Below are 16,932 nucleotides of genomic sequence, written 5' to 3'. Positions count from 1 at the left end.
AGAGCCTGGTGGGCTGGAGAGAAATGCAGATGACATTTCTTGCCTTATTCTAATAAACAGTTTTTATAAAAAGCTGTGAATGACATCACAGAGAGTCCTAAGAACTTAATAGTGTAAGAATGTCATTCATAGATATTGAGAGTATCTGGTCATCATGTCGAGGGGAAAAGACTCACACTGATAAGTCCTTTTTGTTGAGATTTGTCTTAAACACCAAGATTTTCTGCCTGTGGGAATGAGGTGAGACTTTGCAACGAGAACTTCAGTTCCTCACAGAGAAGTTTGCATGACAAAATGGAGGGAACAGCCAGGACCTCTGGCTTTTATTTTTGGATGAACAGGAATGGACTTTGTAGACTATGGCCCTCACTGGTTCCTGCTTGCTTGCTGTGGTGGCGAACAGCCGGGCTGAAGGCCAGGCGGAGCTTGCCAGTTTACCCGGTGGATGTGAACAGTTCAGCAGCCTGTGGTTGGCTTTGGTAAAAAGTTACTGAAAGTCATTTTACCAGATCTTCAGGCCATGTTTCACCATTAGGAGTGTAGCACCTGGCTTTTACTGTAGGATGTAAACAAGAGCCTGTTAGGGAATGGAAAATTTAGGAAAAAAAACTGGGAGGGAGGTAAGTATCCCATGTTTAGTGCAAGGGCTGAAGTACCGTGTTTCTGCTTGTTTTACCATATGCTCATTAGCCTCCTTCCTGTAACCTGCTGTACTGTCAGTGTTCCTCTCTGGTTGGGAGGGCCCTGCTGAACTAGTGTGGATAAAATAGTTCCCAGTGTTTCTTTTCAACAATGGTGATGTTATCTGAGGTTAAACTGGGGAGAGGCATCTCTTCATCCCTTCTGACATTTCTATGAAAGAACTGCATGTACCAAATGCTGTTGTGGATTGAGTACTTGATTTCCTCAAAGGATGCATTCAGCTTGCTAACGAGATGGGAATGTCACCATTTTCATGTTGTAGAAACAAGAATGTTCTGGGCTGGCTGAATGAACTAAGTGGCCTCTGCACCTCTGGAAAAATCAAGCATAGCACCTGACTCAAAAAACTCTGATGGAACTCCTTATGTGTTGGTGGTTGCCCTCCTTCCTGCATCCCAGCTGTAGTAAGAGATCAGCCGTGCAGGCAAAGTGTTAAGCCTGAGCAACTTCAGGGCCAAAGTTTTAACAGTGTTTTGCATTGTGAAACCCATCAGCAGTGTTGAAGATAACATAAAAGCAGTGAAAGTTACCTTTGCTTTTCATTCAGAGGCCAAAACTTACCAACAAGTGGGGTCCTGAGGTGTCACAGTTGCCTCCATTCTTGCAACTCTGAGGCACCTGGAGTGTGAAGTTAAGTATCAAGCTGCTTAGGTCTTTCAGGAATAAAGATATGACTCAAAACCTTTATGTGTATGTAGGCATTGGTGCTGAGAACAGTATTCCTATGGACTCGGTGCCTTTTGGTGCTATGCAACAGCTGTTCGGAGCAGCTCACTGTTGAAATTAGGTCTTGTGTACAGGTTAGGTTCCTATTTGTTAGCTTTGTGTTCATCAGAGCCTTACATGCATTTTCTGTCATGTGCAGAGTAACTGGGTGTATCTCTACCTCATGCAAAAATGGAGGAGGCCCAATATATGTTTAATCAATACAGCCTCATACCTAGTTGCAGGTTTTATTTCTAACCATCATGTCTGATTATTCAGTAGGATTGGCTCATATTTATAACCACTGCATATAGCAGTAGTCTTATTAATATAAGAGCAGACTGTCTCCAAAAATATGGAGAAATGGAATGTGGGAAAGTTGCGCTCATTTTAATTTTTTTTTTCTGTCTTTGCTATGCTTGTTAGCAGTCACTCTTGGGTTTTTTCAACCCACTAAGCTAAAATAACAACTGTAATGCAAAATAAAAACTCTGTAGGACATGGCTACAAAATTTTTGAATCTTACCTTGACTCCTCCTTTGCCCTGCTTGCACACTGTGCCTCAGCAAATGAGTTGCAACCTGCCTTTTGTGGCAGCCACCCTGTGCAGCAGGAGGCTGGACTTCATGGCACACTGCTGTCCCCAAGGAGCTATGCTCCAGGGGCCAGTGGCTTGAACTAAGTCAGGAACTGTGAGGCAGCAGCAATATTTTAGGATGCACAGTACCAGAGGCCATGGTGATGGTAGTCTTGCAGAAGTTGTGGTGCAGGGGGAAAGGTGGTGTCACTGGGCCTCAATCCGTGCGAAGCAGATACAGTGGCTTGCTATTGAAAGGATTTCTGCACCCATTTCCTGATCTGGTTTAGTATGCTTGAGTTGGATACACAGACTAGTTTAGATTGATTGGGACTAATGGAATTACTTATTTTTGATGGAAATTAATTCAAATTTAAAGATGTGAAAATTGGAAGCCTAAGTGAGGCTAAGTGAATATGGGAGAGTTCTTACTGCTTTCCACAGCCCCCTGTTTGCCCTGCGTCCATGCAGGAAGACAAAGCTGTGATGGTTTGTCCTGTGGACTGCCATGCAAAAGCCCCCAAGGCAGAAATGGGCTGGTGGCCGTTAGTAAGACCCTCCACAACATCCAGCCTTCATTTGTAATGAAGCACTTAATGAACAGGGTGGTGGGACAAGAGTCATTATCTGCCAAAGTGGTCAGAAGGGAGCAGCTGAATTCAATTTCCTCTTCAACATCACATCTGGACGCTAGAGGAGACAGTAGTAGGACCTGAACTGCACTGATGACCATGTGTCTCAGAGGGCTGTACATGAATACTCTGCTTTTGCCCTTGTGAACATGGGCAGAATTTTTCCTAGGTTGTGTTGACCTTTATAAATAATCAATTCACCAAGATCCGAAGTGAAATAAAAACAACAGATTTCTTAATTTTGTAAGGCAGAAAGCGAGTGTAAACAATTCCAAATGGAAAAGAAGACCCAAAAACTGCTGTCACACAAAACGTACTTGAATCATTTTATTTTCACTTGGTGTTATTTAGTTCTACTACTCAGATCTCAAGTGTGGCACAGTAGGAAGATCAGAATGCAACTGAGTATTGCCTAACAGTAATGAGACTTAGCTACAGCATCTCTTGTTGAGTCGTTCTTGTTAATTGGGACAAGACAGCCTGGCTGCACGTCGTGTTGAGATTTAGAAACAATCTATGGTAGTTACAGTAAAAAGGAACAGCAAGATGCTGATAGCTGCAATTTTTTTTAATTAAAAAAAAAAAAGAGAACACACCCGTGTGTGTTTAGACTCTGTAGTACAGTAAGGATTTGTTGTAGCGTTTTGCCTTCCAAAGTAGTCATGCATTCCTGTAAATCAGTGTTTCTCAAACCTTGTGAAAGCGTGGCCTTCCTTTTTGCATCATCTGTCTTTATGGCCCTATAAAATTGGCAGCAGCTCAGTTTCTATGGGGCAGGGAAATGAGAAGGTTCTGTAATTACTGGCTACAAGTGTTTATGGACACTGAGCTGTGTCCAGCAATTAAAGGCATTTAACTGTTCCCTTCCTAACACAAACACTTTCAGACAATAATTACAGCCTGCTTTGCACTTTCCTGTCCTCCTCAAGGATTCCCCTGGGCCCTTTTACAACTCCTAAGGGTACTGTTGCTTGGAATTTGAGAAACACTGCTGTAAATCAAACAGGAACACGAGATAATACCTAATTTATGCAAAGCTGCTTTGCAAATAAGGTGCACCATATGCTTTGAAGACTTTCCATGCACTGGATACTTTCTTTTCTTACACTTGACTTTTGTTAATCTGTGTAGCATGGCTCGTTCACACAGTATTTCAGTATGGCTGCATGCAGTATATACGTCTGTGATGCTATGTTGCTATTCATCATTAGCACCTGCATAACATGTTAAAGAAAAATAAGAGACTTGCTGTTGGAAAAAAAAATCAGATTTAGCTCTAATGTTACAGCACTTTATACTGTCCTTTTCTGTATTCCTTGCTTCTGTTCATAGTTGCCTTTTGCTATATGTTACATATCAAATTTCAGTTAGTTTGCATGCAATCAGCTGTTTAGTTATGACAGGAAAGAGATGTCTTGTGTGCTTTTCACTGAGTTGTATTAATATTTCCTACTGTATTCATTTGTGATTCTAACCGTTCCAGGGGAAGGAACGTTAAACTGGTTGTATTCATTGTTCTAGGATTTACAAGAACCTGAGATGAAGTGGCACTGTGTGTTTTTTAGGATATCTTCCAACCCTACCCATGCGAAGGCCATTAGCTGAAGAGCATCTGCCCCGTAGTATTCTTGTGTAGAAGTTAGAAAAATAAACATTTGAAGGTTGCTTATTACATTTGAGAGAACCTAAACCCGTGTGCAGCTTCCTGACCTAACTCTGTCTTTATTTAATCCTAAGAAGCGCATGGCCCTTCTGCTAGGAATGCTCCCTACTGCTCCTCAGACAGGCTTTGCTGAGAAGCAGTGTCTTCCAGAGCCATATCTTCTTGGCTGGCCCTTCTGCACTCCAGGTTCCGACTCATGAATACGGCATGGACCGGACCTGCCTCTCGCTGTGGTCTGGGTTCTGCAGCATCGGTTGCTTCACAGGTCTCAGCGTGTTGCTGGGAAGAAAGAAAGAAAAAATCAACTAGTTTAGGAAATTTCTAAGTAACACTTCAGCTATTTTTTGAAGTGACAGGTGAAAAAAAAAGTTAAAAATTGATGTAGGAATGTCATTCTGTGAAACTCCATGGGATTCTTAACATGCATTATTCACAAGGGACTTCTGAAGAGGTACTTGTCACACTTTGTGTAACGCATAAATTTGGAAGGAAAAGCAGACCAGGAGCTAGAGGTTTAGTACCACAGATGTACGTGTATAGAGAGCTGTAAAATAATTTGGATTGAAAAGGACTTCTGGAGGTCATCCAGTCCAAACTGCTGCTCCAAGCAGGGCTGACTTCTAAGTTGTTAAATTGGGTTGCTCTGGGGCTTGCTTTATACACCAAATTTTAAATCCAACTTACAAACAAACCTTTTCATCAAAACTTGAATGCAATTATCAGCCTGAAAACGTTAAGCACAGTGCCACCCCACTGTAAGGAGTCCATTGGTATAAAAGCATTCTAGAACTGTGCTGTGCTAACATTTAAATAAAACACTTCCTCATTACTGCTTTGAATCAAACAGGCACCTGGACTCTGAGCAGTTACTCTGGCCAGGATTCACCTCATCTAAATTTAGCCGTGTAACCTTAGTGTGTCATTTAGGCTGCCAGTGGTTGGCAGGGAGATATGAGTCTCCCAGGGGAAAATTTGTTCCTAATAGCTCTTAAGGATGAAGTGGATTGGCCTCTCCATTGAATACAGAAGCCTCAACAACAATCTAGTGAGACTTCATTCCCAAATTTTAGATGGCTTAAAGTAAGATAAGGTGAATCCTACAATTAATACTTAGTATTGCAGACTTGGCTGAGTTCTTGCAAATTAGGTCATAAACTCTTGAGAGCCAGAATTATGCCTTGTCATTTGATATGTTCAGCTGCACGTGTAGAAATACTATTAATGCTTATTACAGTAACAAAGCAGGATGGGACCCAGATGAGTGATGTTAGTCAACTCCTGTAGAAGTTCATGGAAAAACTCTAGGGAACTGTACCATACATGGTATTTTTGGGTTGAGAGCAAAGTACACACAGGCTAAGGAGCTTTTTTCACTTGAGGTTTGGAGAATTATTTGGAAACTAGGGAAGTTATACACAGTTCAGAATGATAGTAACGGAAAAGTGAGTTGGACTTGGATATCCACAGTCTTCCCTTTTACCAGTTTGGTTTTCATTTTGATAGGCCAAATGTGAGTGTCTAATTGTGTTGTCTAGTCACAGTCACCCTTCATTCTCTAGCTCATCTTCTCACGTTTCTGCTCTCTGGTGCTCAGGTCAAATTTTCAAAGTTCAGGGCAGCAACTGATGTCAGCCAAAGTTAAATGAATATACGTACATAGACAGTAAAAGGATAATAACTACTATGTGCACTGAATTTTCCAGGGAAGATGGGAATCAAACTGGGAGCCTACTGGGAAGAAGTCTGGAAGTTCTTTGTGTGTACTGTTTAATCACAGGGCATGCAGGTTTCCTTTGGTAAATAGTTCCTACATAATTCCTTTCAGCAACAAGGTTTCAGGTCCTGGATTGAATTTCTGGTCAGAGAGGGGGACAAGAACAAGTGTCGTGTTCAGGGGGAACCGTTGTTCTTCCTACAAATAATTTTAATTCCTGCATAAGCAGGAAAGGAAGGAGCTATTTAGTCTGCTTATGATGGTACTCAGCACTTGGGCTGCAGAACATGGAGATTTAAGTCCCTGGTTTGAGTGAAAGAAAGGGACTTTGCCGCAGTTTGCAATTTCAGGTGTGTGAGTAACAGCCAACCTGTCATTTACTTACAAATACGCTCACTCTCATATATATACACACACTAATATTAAACAGTCTCATTTTCATTGTGATGCAGCAAAATCCAAAACAAATACCAAAATCCTGGCATTGTTTTGGAAAAAACTATTTTCTGACCAGTGAGAAGGAAGAAACCAAATAGTGGTGAGGACAGTTGAAGAACAGGATGGCAGAGCAGTACAGGAGCTCACGCTTAGGGCTGCTGTTTTGGCTTCAGCCTTACCCGAGCTGCCTGACTTGCTGCTCTAGCAGAAGGACCCATGGCAATATTCATACTGCTGGATGACTGGGTGTCACTGGTGTTACCTCCATCTGCAGCTGAGAGCCCAGAAATCACCAAAGCACTTGAAAAACTTCTCTTGCCGAACAGCAGGCTGAGAGTTGAGCTGGTGGAAGAGGCCAGACTGGACCTGAGCATTGCTGCTGCTCGGTCCTGCACAGTCAGCTGGCCAGCAACAGGAACAGCAGGGGACTGGGAAAACACAGATGTTGCTGAATTGTGGAATGACAGCTGACTACTAGAAAGCCTTTGGGCAATTTCGTGAGCAGATGTAGATGTTTGGATGAAAGGCTGGCGGCTTTCTACAATTGGTCCAGAGTGACTTGAAGCTGGGGGCCTTTGGTTTAAAGCAGCGTGTGCCTGGACAGACTGACTCCTGGGTTTTCTCCTGCCTGTAAAAGAAAGATTAATATAGTTAAGTAAGTGGCATTCTGATGAACTCCATGCTATTGACAGTGTCCCATGTGTACATATTACTGTTGGCATATTACCAGTAGTTTACCAGCATAAGAATCTCAAGAATAACAGGAGTAACATACTGCCAAATCTATGAATCTTTGTGTTTTCCACTACAGGGGTTCAGAGTTTTGGTCAGAATAGCCGTAGTGGTTCTGTACTGCGTCAAAAGAGAGGGAAATGAGAAAAGACCCCAGGGAAAGTACTCTAATGACAGGCTCACACCTATTCTGCCACATACATTTTAATAAGCCCAGTGAATGATTATGCATAGCTTTGCTGTACCTGCTCCCTTTTGACAACCACACTAATGCTGAATATCTACCTTAAATGGCTTGGTGTAATTAAATGCAACAATAAAACAAAAAAATTAAAACAATGCTGCATTAAAAAGAATTATTCCTGCATATGGGGAGAGAGAATTTGAGAATTCAACCAAGTGGAAGAATACAGCATTCAAGCCATAAGACAGTTTTTAAGACTCTATCTGAGTTCCAAGAGAGATATTTACAGTGCACCACAGATTGAAAAGACATGAATGCTTCTAGTTAGGGTAGACTATTGGAGGTCTGAATGAGACCCACATAAGACTCTTGTCCCATTCCGTGAAGCATCTCAATGCAACCACTACTGGATAGAGAGTAGATTAGCTATGCTATTCTGACAGGCCTAGACAAATTCTTCCTGTGCATATACATCCCCATAGTTAACATTTATATCAACTGACATTCAGGCAAATAATTTCTGCATTTCTTATGCTAGCATATTTAAATAGCCATAGAATGAAAAATCATAACATACTGGCCAGTGAACCCACCAGATACCTGCCTGTACCCAGGTGTTCTGCAAATGGCAGGCAGCGGGCTGGCATGTGCTACAGGCCCCAGAAGAGTTTACTGTTTCTGCAGACAGGCTCTAACCCAGGCTTACACAGCAAATACCCCGTCAAGGGTATTTGCCAAGCCTGCTTGGCTTTTTTGTTTTCCAGAAAACTCCAAACATTAACAGAAGCTGGCATTTTGGTTTCCTAGCTATAGTTGTGGGGTAGGGAGTTGATGCCAGAAGATCTATTGAGAGCCATCAACACAGAAACAAGTTTTTCTGGCAGGCATTTCCAGGCTGTTGATAATATTTTTTTTTTGCTTTGGTTTTCCCCAATACTCGAACTGCTCCAAACACTGAATTTTTACTGGCATAAAGGAATATAAATCTCACACTATCTTCTAGAAACATGACGGCTGAATTCGTACAGGTTCAGCAATGCAGAATTTCATATCCAAGCTATTTACAGCATATAGCTGAAATACGCTGTTTTACTTCCACAGACCTCCTTTCCAGAGGCTGGTATCGTTATCCCCATTTTTCAGATGCTGAAGCAAAGAGAATTTAGGTAACTTGGCACGGAGTCAGATAAGCAGAGCTGGGCTACACATAACTGGAGCTCTTTAGCTGGACTAAAACCTAGTTGGTTTGGCAAATATTGAACACTTTCACACCTCATTTACAATGTATCTTTAGTTCTACTTTTATACTGCAACCAATAAAATAGTAATTTTCCTAAGATGGCATGGAAAGCAGCGTTCTCTGTAATAAGAGCCCCAAGATCTCTGCTTGAGAGCGATGGGACAGATGCACATGGCTCTTGGAAGTGCCTGGACAATGCTTTCAGGCACATGATGTGATTCTTGGGGTGGTCCTGTGCAGAGCCAGGAGCTGGACTTTGATAGTCCTTGTGGATCACTTCCAACTCCAGATATTCTATGATCCTATGGCTCCTGTGTACCACATTGCCAGTGTCCTCTGCCCTTCACCTGTGACCAACGGGGGGGGGGCCGTGCACTGTGATGGGGGTCAGGCCTGGCTGCCATGCTGGCAGCTGGTCTCCGCAGGGATTCAGGTTCTTCAAACCCTGGGGTTTGGTTTAAGTGCTTTGGTTTCTACATCTGAAGGTTATTTTAATATGTTACCTTTTTTAAATAAAAAGAACAGACTGGAATTAAGAACAGAGGGGCTGCGGTGTGTTAGTTTGTGCAGGGGCTAACATGGCCCAACATCTGTTTGTGATTTAAACTGCCAAGCTGACCCCTCTCCAAAAGTATTCTATATTCATCCCAAAGGCAGTGGTTACAGCATTGGACAGGAGACCACCCGCATCTACACATAAATAACCCTGTCCTTGAAAACACTTAGGAAAAACAAAGGCTGTTTTATAAACTGCATCATGAAATAAAGACACTTTGGGGGAGAACCCCACACATTTCCAGTGCTCCTGATTTTGGTCGCACTTTTATAAAGGGCTTTCATTGCATATTGCAGACTCAGTGGCACCAGGCTGCAAAACAAAATATGAAATACAAAAAAATTAGATGCACTTGATTCATAGATTATGAGTCTAGAAAGAATTGCTGTGATCATCTAGTCTGCTTTCCTATATAGCATGGGCCACAGAACTTCCTGGAATTAATTCCTGTGTGGTATTATTAATTACTACTGTGATTTTTAAAAATGCATCCAGTATCTCCAGTCATGCAGAATTCACCTTAATCCTTAGTCACTTGTTTCACTGTTTATTTACTCTCTCAGTATTAAAAATGTGCTCTTGATCTCAAATCTGAATTTGTTTAGCTTTGTTATATCCAAGTCTGCTCACCTTTCATTGCCCAGGTAAGTACTTACAGACTATGATCAAGGCATCTCTTACAATACCAATTGTTTGAAAGCAATGAATCTTTCACTACAGGACTTATTTCCTAGATCTTTGATCATTTTTTGGCTCTTATTTGAAGTGCTTCCAAACTAAATTAGGGCACTGGAACTGTGCGAGGTAGCCCAACACTGTCCTGGACGAAAGTCAGACTGACAGACGTGCACTATGCAGATCACCCTAGTCATTCTGGTTTTTAACAGGCATAGCATAAGTTCTTTCCCAGTGCTCTGGTATTGCCTTAGTGTCCTGATGCTTACTGAAGATCGAATACACCTTATTTTTCAACCAGCTCTCCTAAAAACCTTCTTGAATTAGTCACTTGGATTTGCTCAATTAAGCTTTGATAGCCACTATTTCATGTTCTTTGTAGCTGTTAGGATGGATGGAACTGTTTAATGATCAGATCATAGAAACTGATTATCTGCATTTTTCCCAATATAAACCAGAAATTTTTTTTTTCATTTCTACAGATTGGCAACTCTACTTTTCTATATAGTGACAGATCAAGACCACTGTTAGGATTTCTTTTGCTTCTTAATACTCTTTAAAAATAAGCAGCCACAAACTCACTTTAATCTTTATGTCCCTAATGGTCCTAGCCAAAACCAACTTCTTTCATTCTCTGTAACCAGTATCTCAGGATTGAATACGGATTTGCATTTGCTATTTTCCACTTCCTTTCATATGTTGTGCGTTTCGTCATTTTACCCAAAACCAGGTTGCTTTTCTTAAGCAAGTGTGACTTTCTCTCTTGATGGTGGTTTTCTGGGCACCCAATATGTTATTTTAGACAACTCACAATTAACTTACTTTATTGTGCTCAGGATCATTATTTCACAATTAAGTTTGCTACTCTGATTATTGTGGTGTCAAGTTATGAGTATGCACATGGGGATTCCTCTAGCATTAGACTCAATTAAAAGCAGCAGTTATTTTATTCTTGTAATATGATTTATATTCAGGGTAAGATTTTTTCCACTTCTGTCCATTATCTTTAATGATAGGTCAAAATAATCCAATGGGAGACAAAGAAGTGTCATACCCCTCTAGTTCTCTGCTTTAATTTATACAGTACTGCCACAAACTTGTTGAAAGGTAGAGTTAATTGGCTTTACATTACAAGTCCTGATCCCACAGTGGTAGATCTCAGAGTGACTCACTGCCAAACTTAGAATCATAGAATGACTTGAGTTGGATGGGACCTTAGAGATGGTCAAGTTCCAAATCCCCTGCTGTGGACAAAGACACCTCTCACCAGACCAGTTTGCTGAAAGCCCCATTCTGGCCTTGAATACTTCCAGGAGTAGGACATCCACAACTTCTCTGGGCAACCTGTTCCAGTGCCTCACCACTCTCACAGTAAAGATTATTTTTCCTAATATCCAGTCTAAACCTACTCTGTTTAAAGCCATTCCCCCTTGTCCTGTCACACTACATGCCCTTGTAAAAAGTCTCTCTCCATCTTTCTTGTGGGCTTCCTTCAGGTACTGGAAGGCCACAGTTAGGTCACCCTGAAGCCTTCCTTCCTCCAGGCTAAACAAACCCAATTCTCTTCACCTTTCCTCACAGGAGAGGTGCTCCCTCCCTCTGATCATCTTAGTGGACCTCCTGTGAACCTGCTGCAAAGGGTCAATGTCCTTTCTGTACTGGGGACCCTGGAGCTGGACGCAGCACTCCAGGTGAAGTCTCACCAGAGCAGAGGGGCAGAATCACCTCCCTCAGTCTTCTGGCTGTGTTCCTTTTGATGCAGCCCAGGACATAATTGGCTTTCTGGGCTGCAAGTGCACATTGGTGGCTCATGTCCAGCCTCTCATCTACCAGCACCCCCAAATCCTTCTTTGCAGGCTACTCTCGATCTGTCCATCCCCCAGCCCATATTGATACCAGGGGTTCCTCTGACCTAGATGCAGGACCTTGCACTTGGTCTTGTTAAAACTCATGGGATTCCCATGGGCCCACTTCTCAAGCTTGTCCAGGTCCCTCTGGATGGCATCTCGTCCCTCAGGTGCATCAACCACACCAATCAGCTTGGTGTCACCTGCAGATTTGCTGAGGGTGCACTCAATCTCTTTGTCTGTGTCATTAATAAAGATATTAAATAACACTGGTCCCAGTACGGACCCCTAAGGGACACCACTGGTCACTGATGCCCATTGGGACTGTGAGCCATTGACTACTACCCTCTGGATGTGACAGTCCAACCAATTCCTTATCCTTACTACTCAACATATATGTGCAATGTCAAGGCCAGTAGTTCTACCCTGTGAATATGTCTGAAGTACTTTTGAATCCATAATTTGAGAAGGGCTCAGCTGTTCATTGACAGAATCATTGGCAGCATTTAATTTTCTCTTGGTAACTGCTGTACAGACATAAGAAGCTATTTTCCATTTGTTTGTTCTCTGCATGTGCTGATGAACAGCCAAACCAATTCCTCAAATAAATTGTCATGGTCCTTCCAAGATAATTAAGATTGTTGTATACTTTCATTCTGCTATTCCCAGCCAACGGTAAGCAGAGGTTCACTGTGATGAGGGTTCCCTGCATCTCTCATGTACAGTCTCTCCCATCTGCATTTCTCTTTCTGGCATTCTTAATGGCACCTGCTAGTCCAAAAATTATACATAATGGACTTTTGACGGGAAGCTTTGGTGAATCACAGTTATCTTACACTGTCCCAGTAAATACCTGGAACAGTATCAGGAAGCCATCTCCTACATGTTCTTGGTCATCAGAAAAGACAAAGTTGTGGTAGTCTGAGCTACAATCTCGAACCATGACAAAAGTGCTCTCTTACTGAAATTAGTTTTCCACTGGATTTGAGCATGCCCCTGAGACATCTGCCTATGCAGCCCCTCAGGAGAAAGATATAGAAAAAGTCAAGTAGACTGCACACATACCTGCCCGCTGGTGCACCTCTTGAGATGAAGCTTGTAGCTGAGGGGTTCCATCTCTTGTGGGCTGCGAGCTACTGCTCTGGCTTGAATTGCCTGTGGAATGGTTGCCAGATGAAGACCCCCCTCCACTGTCCACCTCTTCAACGTTACCTCTCTCGTGGTGAGCTGCTGCATGGCAGTCCTTCCGCATTCTGTTTGCAGGAACACACGCATGGTCAGCCACTTGTTACACGTGAAAATTTGTCACCAGTGTTAGGTGCCCTCAAAAATGTGTAATTGTTCTCTCTTACGCCAGTGCAGTCTTCTGGCATTTTATGAGATGACAAAGATGATATAGTAAGCTTACTTGGAACAAAATTGTATATGACACAAACCAGATCTTTCCTTGTCTGTGCTAAGTGGCTTTGGGATGCTGCAAGACCTTAGGGTTCTTTACCTAATGTTACAGTGGTCTCTAAAGATCAACTTCTGCATGAAGTAACCAAGTAGCAAAGAGAAATGGGCTGGAGGGAGCTTGAAGGGATGAGCTGGGTGGGAAACTAGCATGGGAAGACATGAGATTTAATCTTGACATTTTAACACAGGTCTTAGCATGCAAGCTGGCTCCCATAGTCTTTCCGTGGTGCTCTGCCTTTCCTCAGCTCCAGTGGCAATAGGGCAGGTGGAGGGAATGAGACAAGGGAGTTACTGCTGTACCAAAAGTGCATGTAGGAACAATGTGGCAGGTACTGATCATGCATGCTTAGGGGAAGTCAGGCAGTTTTGCTTGATAGCAAGTATGTTTTCAGATGTGTTTTGGTTAAGAACAATGACTAGGGGATGATTATGTATGCTGCCAAAGCTTTGGAGCTTAACCCACCAGCATATTTACTCGTGTTCTGACATGTCAGAGTTATAGAAAAGATACCCTTATTTAGAAGGCATAAACAGTAAAATTCCAAGGAAAAAGGGAAATGTCTGTAGTGCTAAGTGATTTGAATGAATCTTGCTGAATGTGTAGAAAGCTTTGCCGTGAATGAGTTAATGAATTTTCTTTCTGCTCTATCTGCAGTACAATTTTGTTACATTTTCAGTTATTTGCAATTCATTTTTTGCTTATAGATAACAATACAGAATTACTCTCTTTTAACAGAAAATACAGTGAAACCACGACCACAGGGTCTCTATTGGCATAGCCAAAATTTAACACCTACCTTAACCATTTGGATTTGAACCACTTTTTAATGTTGTCCAAACTGACAGGTCCCCCCCAAATGTTCCTCAGTTGGCTGTGTGTCCCAAGGTACGAGGTGGTTAAAGGGGAAACATACATTGGATATCCCAGTGGCTGATCACATGAAGAATTAATTAAGTTCCGCAAGACCTGTTTATTGTTCTGGATGCTTCCTCTCTCCGGGTTACGATTGCGTAAGAAAATCAGTTCCTGCTGCTGCCCAGCCCAAAGCCCTCTGACGCACTCCTTGTTGACCTACAGGCAGGTTAAAAACATGCAGATCATGGGAAAACACTTGCTACTTAAGATGCAGAACTACAGTATCCAGCTAGAATGGCAGTGGCTGTGTGTGCAAACACCTCATGTCTTTGCACCAACAGCTTTTATGAAGGTTTGCAGCTACTCCCTGCTAAAGCCTGGAATTTCAGATACACAAACATGTAGGTGCAAAATGGACGTCAACTGAAGAGAGCTCTTTCAGCCTCCAGTCCCTACCCTGATAACTACATTTGACTTCTCTTTTTGACCACATGACTCAGAAATAATATTAGTTACCACAGCCCTAAATTACCGCAATATTAAAAAGATGTTATATGTTGTACCTTGATCACCTTGAAGCTCAGGTAGCTTTTGTGGAGCATGATAACTTTATATTCATCTGCTCCTTCATCTACCACATGTCTCAGGGTCAGCAGCTCCTCTCGGTTGGAGAGCACAGCGCTGCGCCAGGCTGGGTCCCCTTCGTGACAGATCACAACCTTTTCCTCAAAGGATTGGATTGCTTCATACAAAACTGCTGGGTCCTCGTACTCATCTGGGCAGGTGAACTGGTCCTGGTAGTACAGGAAAAAGTATCACAAAGTCAGGTGTATCTGTGAACACACAAAAACTATTAACAATAAACAAAACCCTGTTTTTCAAACAGTTGCCAGCTGACCCCCCCAGTGACTTGCCATTTGATAGCATGTGTCTTTTGGCAGGTAGAGCAATTAATTTAACGGTAACATAGAAAGGTATGATTTTTGCTTTATTGTAACCTGTTCTGGTCTCATGTCTCCACTGGACAAAAACACTCGGAGAATGCCACCTTACTCACTTTTTTTTTTATGAAGTGCGAAACCATGGGAGACAGAACTTTTGGGTAACCTGGAGGGAGATGGGAATCATTGGGGCATTCCACAGTTCTTGTGGAAATCCTTGTTTTTATTCACAAAATCCACGAACAATAGCTGGGACTGGGAATCCATCAACAGATACCACAGTACTGTAACTTCAGCTGTCCCGCAGCACCATGGCCAGCGAAAAATTATTGTGTCAAAGTATCAGATCAGAATTCACAGCAGTTCAGTAACATTCAGAACAATTATAAATATAATTCATTATAAAGGCATATGATACTAAATCATAACATGCCAGAGCAAGAATAAAATCAACTCCATATTCTATAGGGCCTGACCTGAAATTAGCAATAAAATCAGCTATGAAATCAGTATAATCAATGTATTTCCTTTCAATCTAGAAACCATATTTATAGTATCTGTGCAAGTAAAACATAACAAGACTGTCAGTTTTGTTTTGATAAAAAATGCAGGGTCAAGATCTCTTAAATGAATGGTTTCAAATGGGCAGCTAGGGGATACAGAAAAGAAGATCAAGTGAATGCAAAATAAATGCCAAGGTTTTCCATCTTGGTGAAGGTGTTTCTCAGAAAAGGCAACAAGTACTCCATTTCCCTCCTTTCCCTCCCCCCCCCCCCCCCCACTTTGGACAGTTGCTAAGGTTTCCTGCATTCTCCTAAGAAAACAGATACAATAGTAAAGTTAAAATAAATAAGTAAATAAATAAATATGCTACCTGATGTAGCTTCAGCGACATTCGGATTGCAGGGGCAACAACCTTATGCAAGAGATCCATGTCTGCAAAGACCCACTCATCTTTTGCTGCTATCCGAAAGTCTCCTTTGAACAGTGCATGGAGCCCATAAAGAAAAGAGTCCAAGCTGTAAGAGAAAGGCAGCAGTCATTCCCAGAAGTCATTCCCATCTCACCAAACAGGATCTGTCAGCCCCACCCACATGCTGATTTGTGTGGTGGCCAGTGACCCTCTGGCACAGGGTGAAAGCTTGTGGTGGGCATAAAGCATCACATATTTCTAATGAAAAAGCATTCCCTGGGGTAGGTGGTTTTCCTTCTGCTTGTGCTGTAAACGCAGCCACGAAATGAATGTGGCACTAGAATGAAAGATGGCCTCAGGATGGGTGACTGAGTCACAGGGTGCCTCAGGGCTCTGCTTCTTTGCAGCTGTGCCAAAGAGACCAGGTCAAAGAGTGCCAGCTGCACTCTCTGTGCAGGCAGCACAAGCTGCTTCCTTATTTGAAAGTTTATTGATAAGTTCTGTTAGCAGTTCTTGTAAGGTGAAAAATCATAATTTAAAAAAAAAGCTGTAAAAAATATTTTCAGCAAGACTTTGCCGTGAAACTCAAACCTAAAAGTGAATATTAAAGCAGATGTACTGAGAATACAGTTTCAGGAACTGTGCAGCAAACCAGTTGAGAGCACAAATCAAGCAATACACATTTCATACTGAAACAACGAACCCTAAAGCAAATATGCACTAAGTTTCTTTTTTCCAGTCTAAGAAATGAGATGTAACCAGTTCTGCCAGACCTTGGATGATGGTTTGCCTGGACCTGAGACTTAAGCATGAAGTAAAAATTGAAGTAGTTGTTAGAAAATGATTGCATGAGGGCTTTGTGAAGGGAAACAACCAACCTTCAGCTCCAGTCTGCACCCCAAATTATGAGCTTCCCACGCCACCACCACAGCCACTTGTATAATGCCTGTAGCAGGGCTGCTGACCTAATGCTGCTCTGAAGAAGTGATCTCAAAATACAGGAAAACAGACCCATCTGTTAAAAACAGGACATAGTTTCATCTACCTGCCAAGATTTTAGTCAGTCTTACAACAGTTGCTTTTTTAGATTGTAAAGGCT

General features: G+C 42.2%; 1 protein-coding gene and 1 long non-coding RNA gene across 2 annotated transcripts in view; one reads left to right on the top strand and one right to left on the bottom strand.

Annotated features, from left to right (window-relative positions):
• The first annotated feature begins 891 nt into the window (after nucleotides 1–891).
• Nucleotides 892–14,326, top strand: LOC116784165. The gene is made up of 3 exons (XR_004355984.1): nucleotides 892–1,068; nucleotides 5,365–5,369; nucleotides 14,202–14,326. It is a non-coding gene; the product is annotated as an uncharacterized LOC116784165 (long non-coding RNA).
• PCNX2 (pecanex 2) overlaps nucleotides 2,931–16,932 on the bottom strand; it is a 153,575-nt gene continuing 139,573 nt past the window's right edge. Inside the window, 6 exon segments of the mRNA XM_032682450.1 lie at nucleotides 2,931–4,558; nucleotides 6,611–7,059; nucleotides 12,731–12,918; nucleotides 13,921–14,195; nucleotides 14,543–14,773; nucleotides 15,795–15,939. Coding sequence (XP_032538341.1) covers nucleotides 4,385–4,558; nucleotides 6,611–7,059; nucleotides 12,731–12,918; nucleotides 13,921–14,195; nucleotides 14,543–14,773; nucleotides 15,795–15,939 — 1,462 coding nt within the window. The 3' untranslated portion in view covers nucleotides 2,931–4,384.

The sequence above is a fragment of the Chiroxiphia lanceolata genome, chromosome 3 (assembly GCF_009829145.1).
Source record: "Chiroxiphia lanceolata isolate bChiLan1 chromosome 3, bChiLan1.pri, whole genome shotgun sequence".
In the NCBI taxonomy this organism is placed as follows: Eukaryota; Metazoa; Chordata; class Aves; order Passeriformes; family Pipridae; genus Chiroxiphia; species Chiroxiphia lanceolata.
The sequence above is the reverse complement of the archived record's forward strand: the minus strand, read 5'-3'. Positions and strand labels throughout refer to the sequence as shown.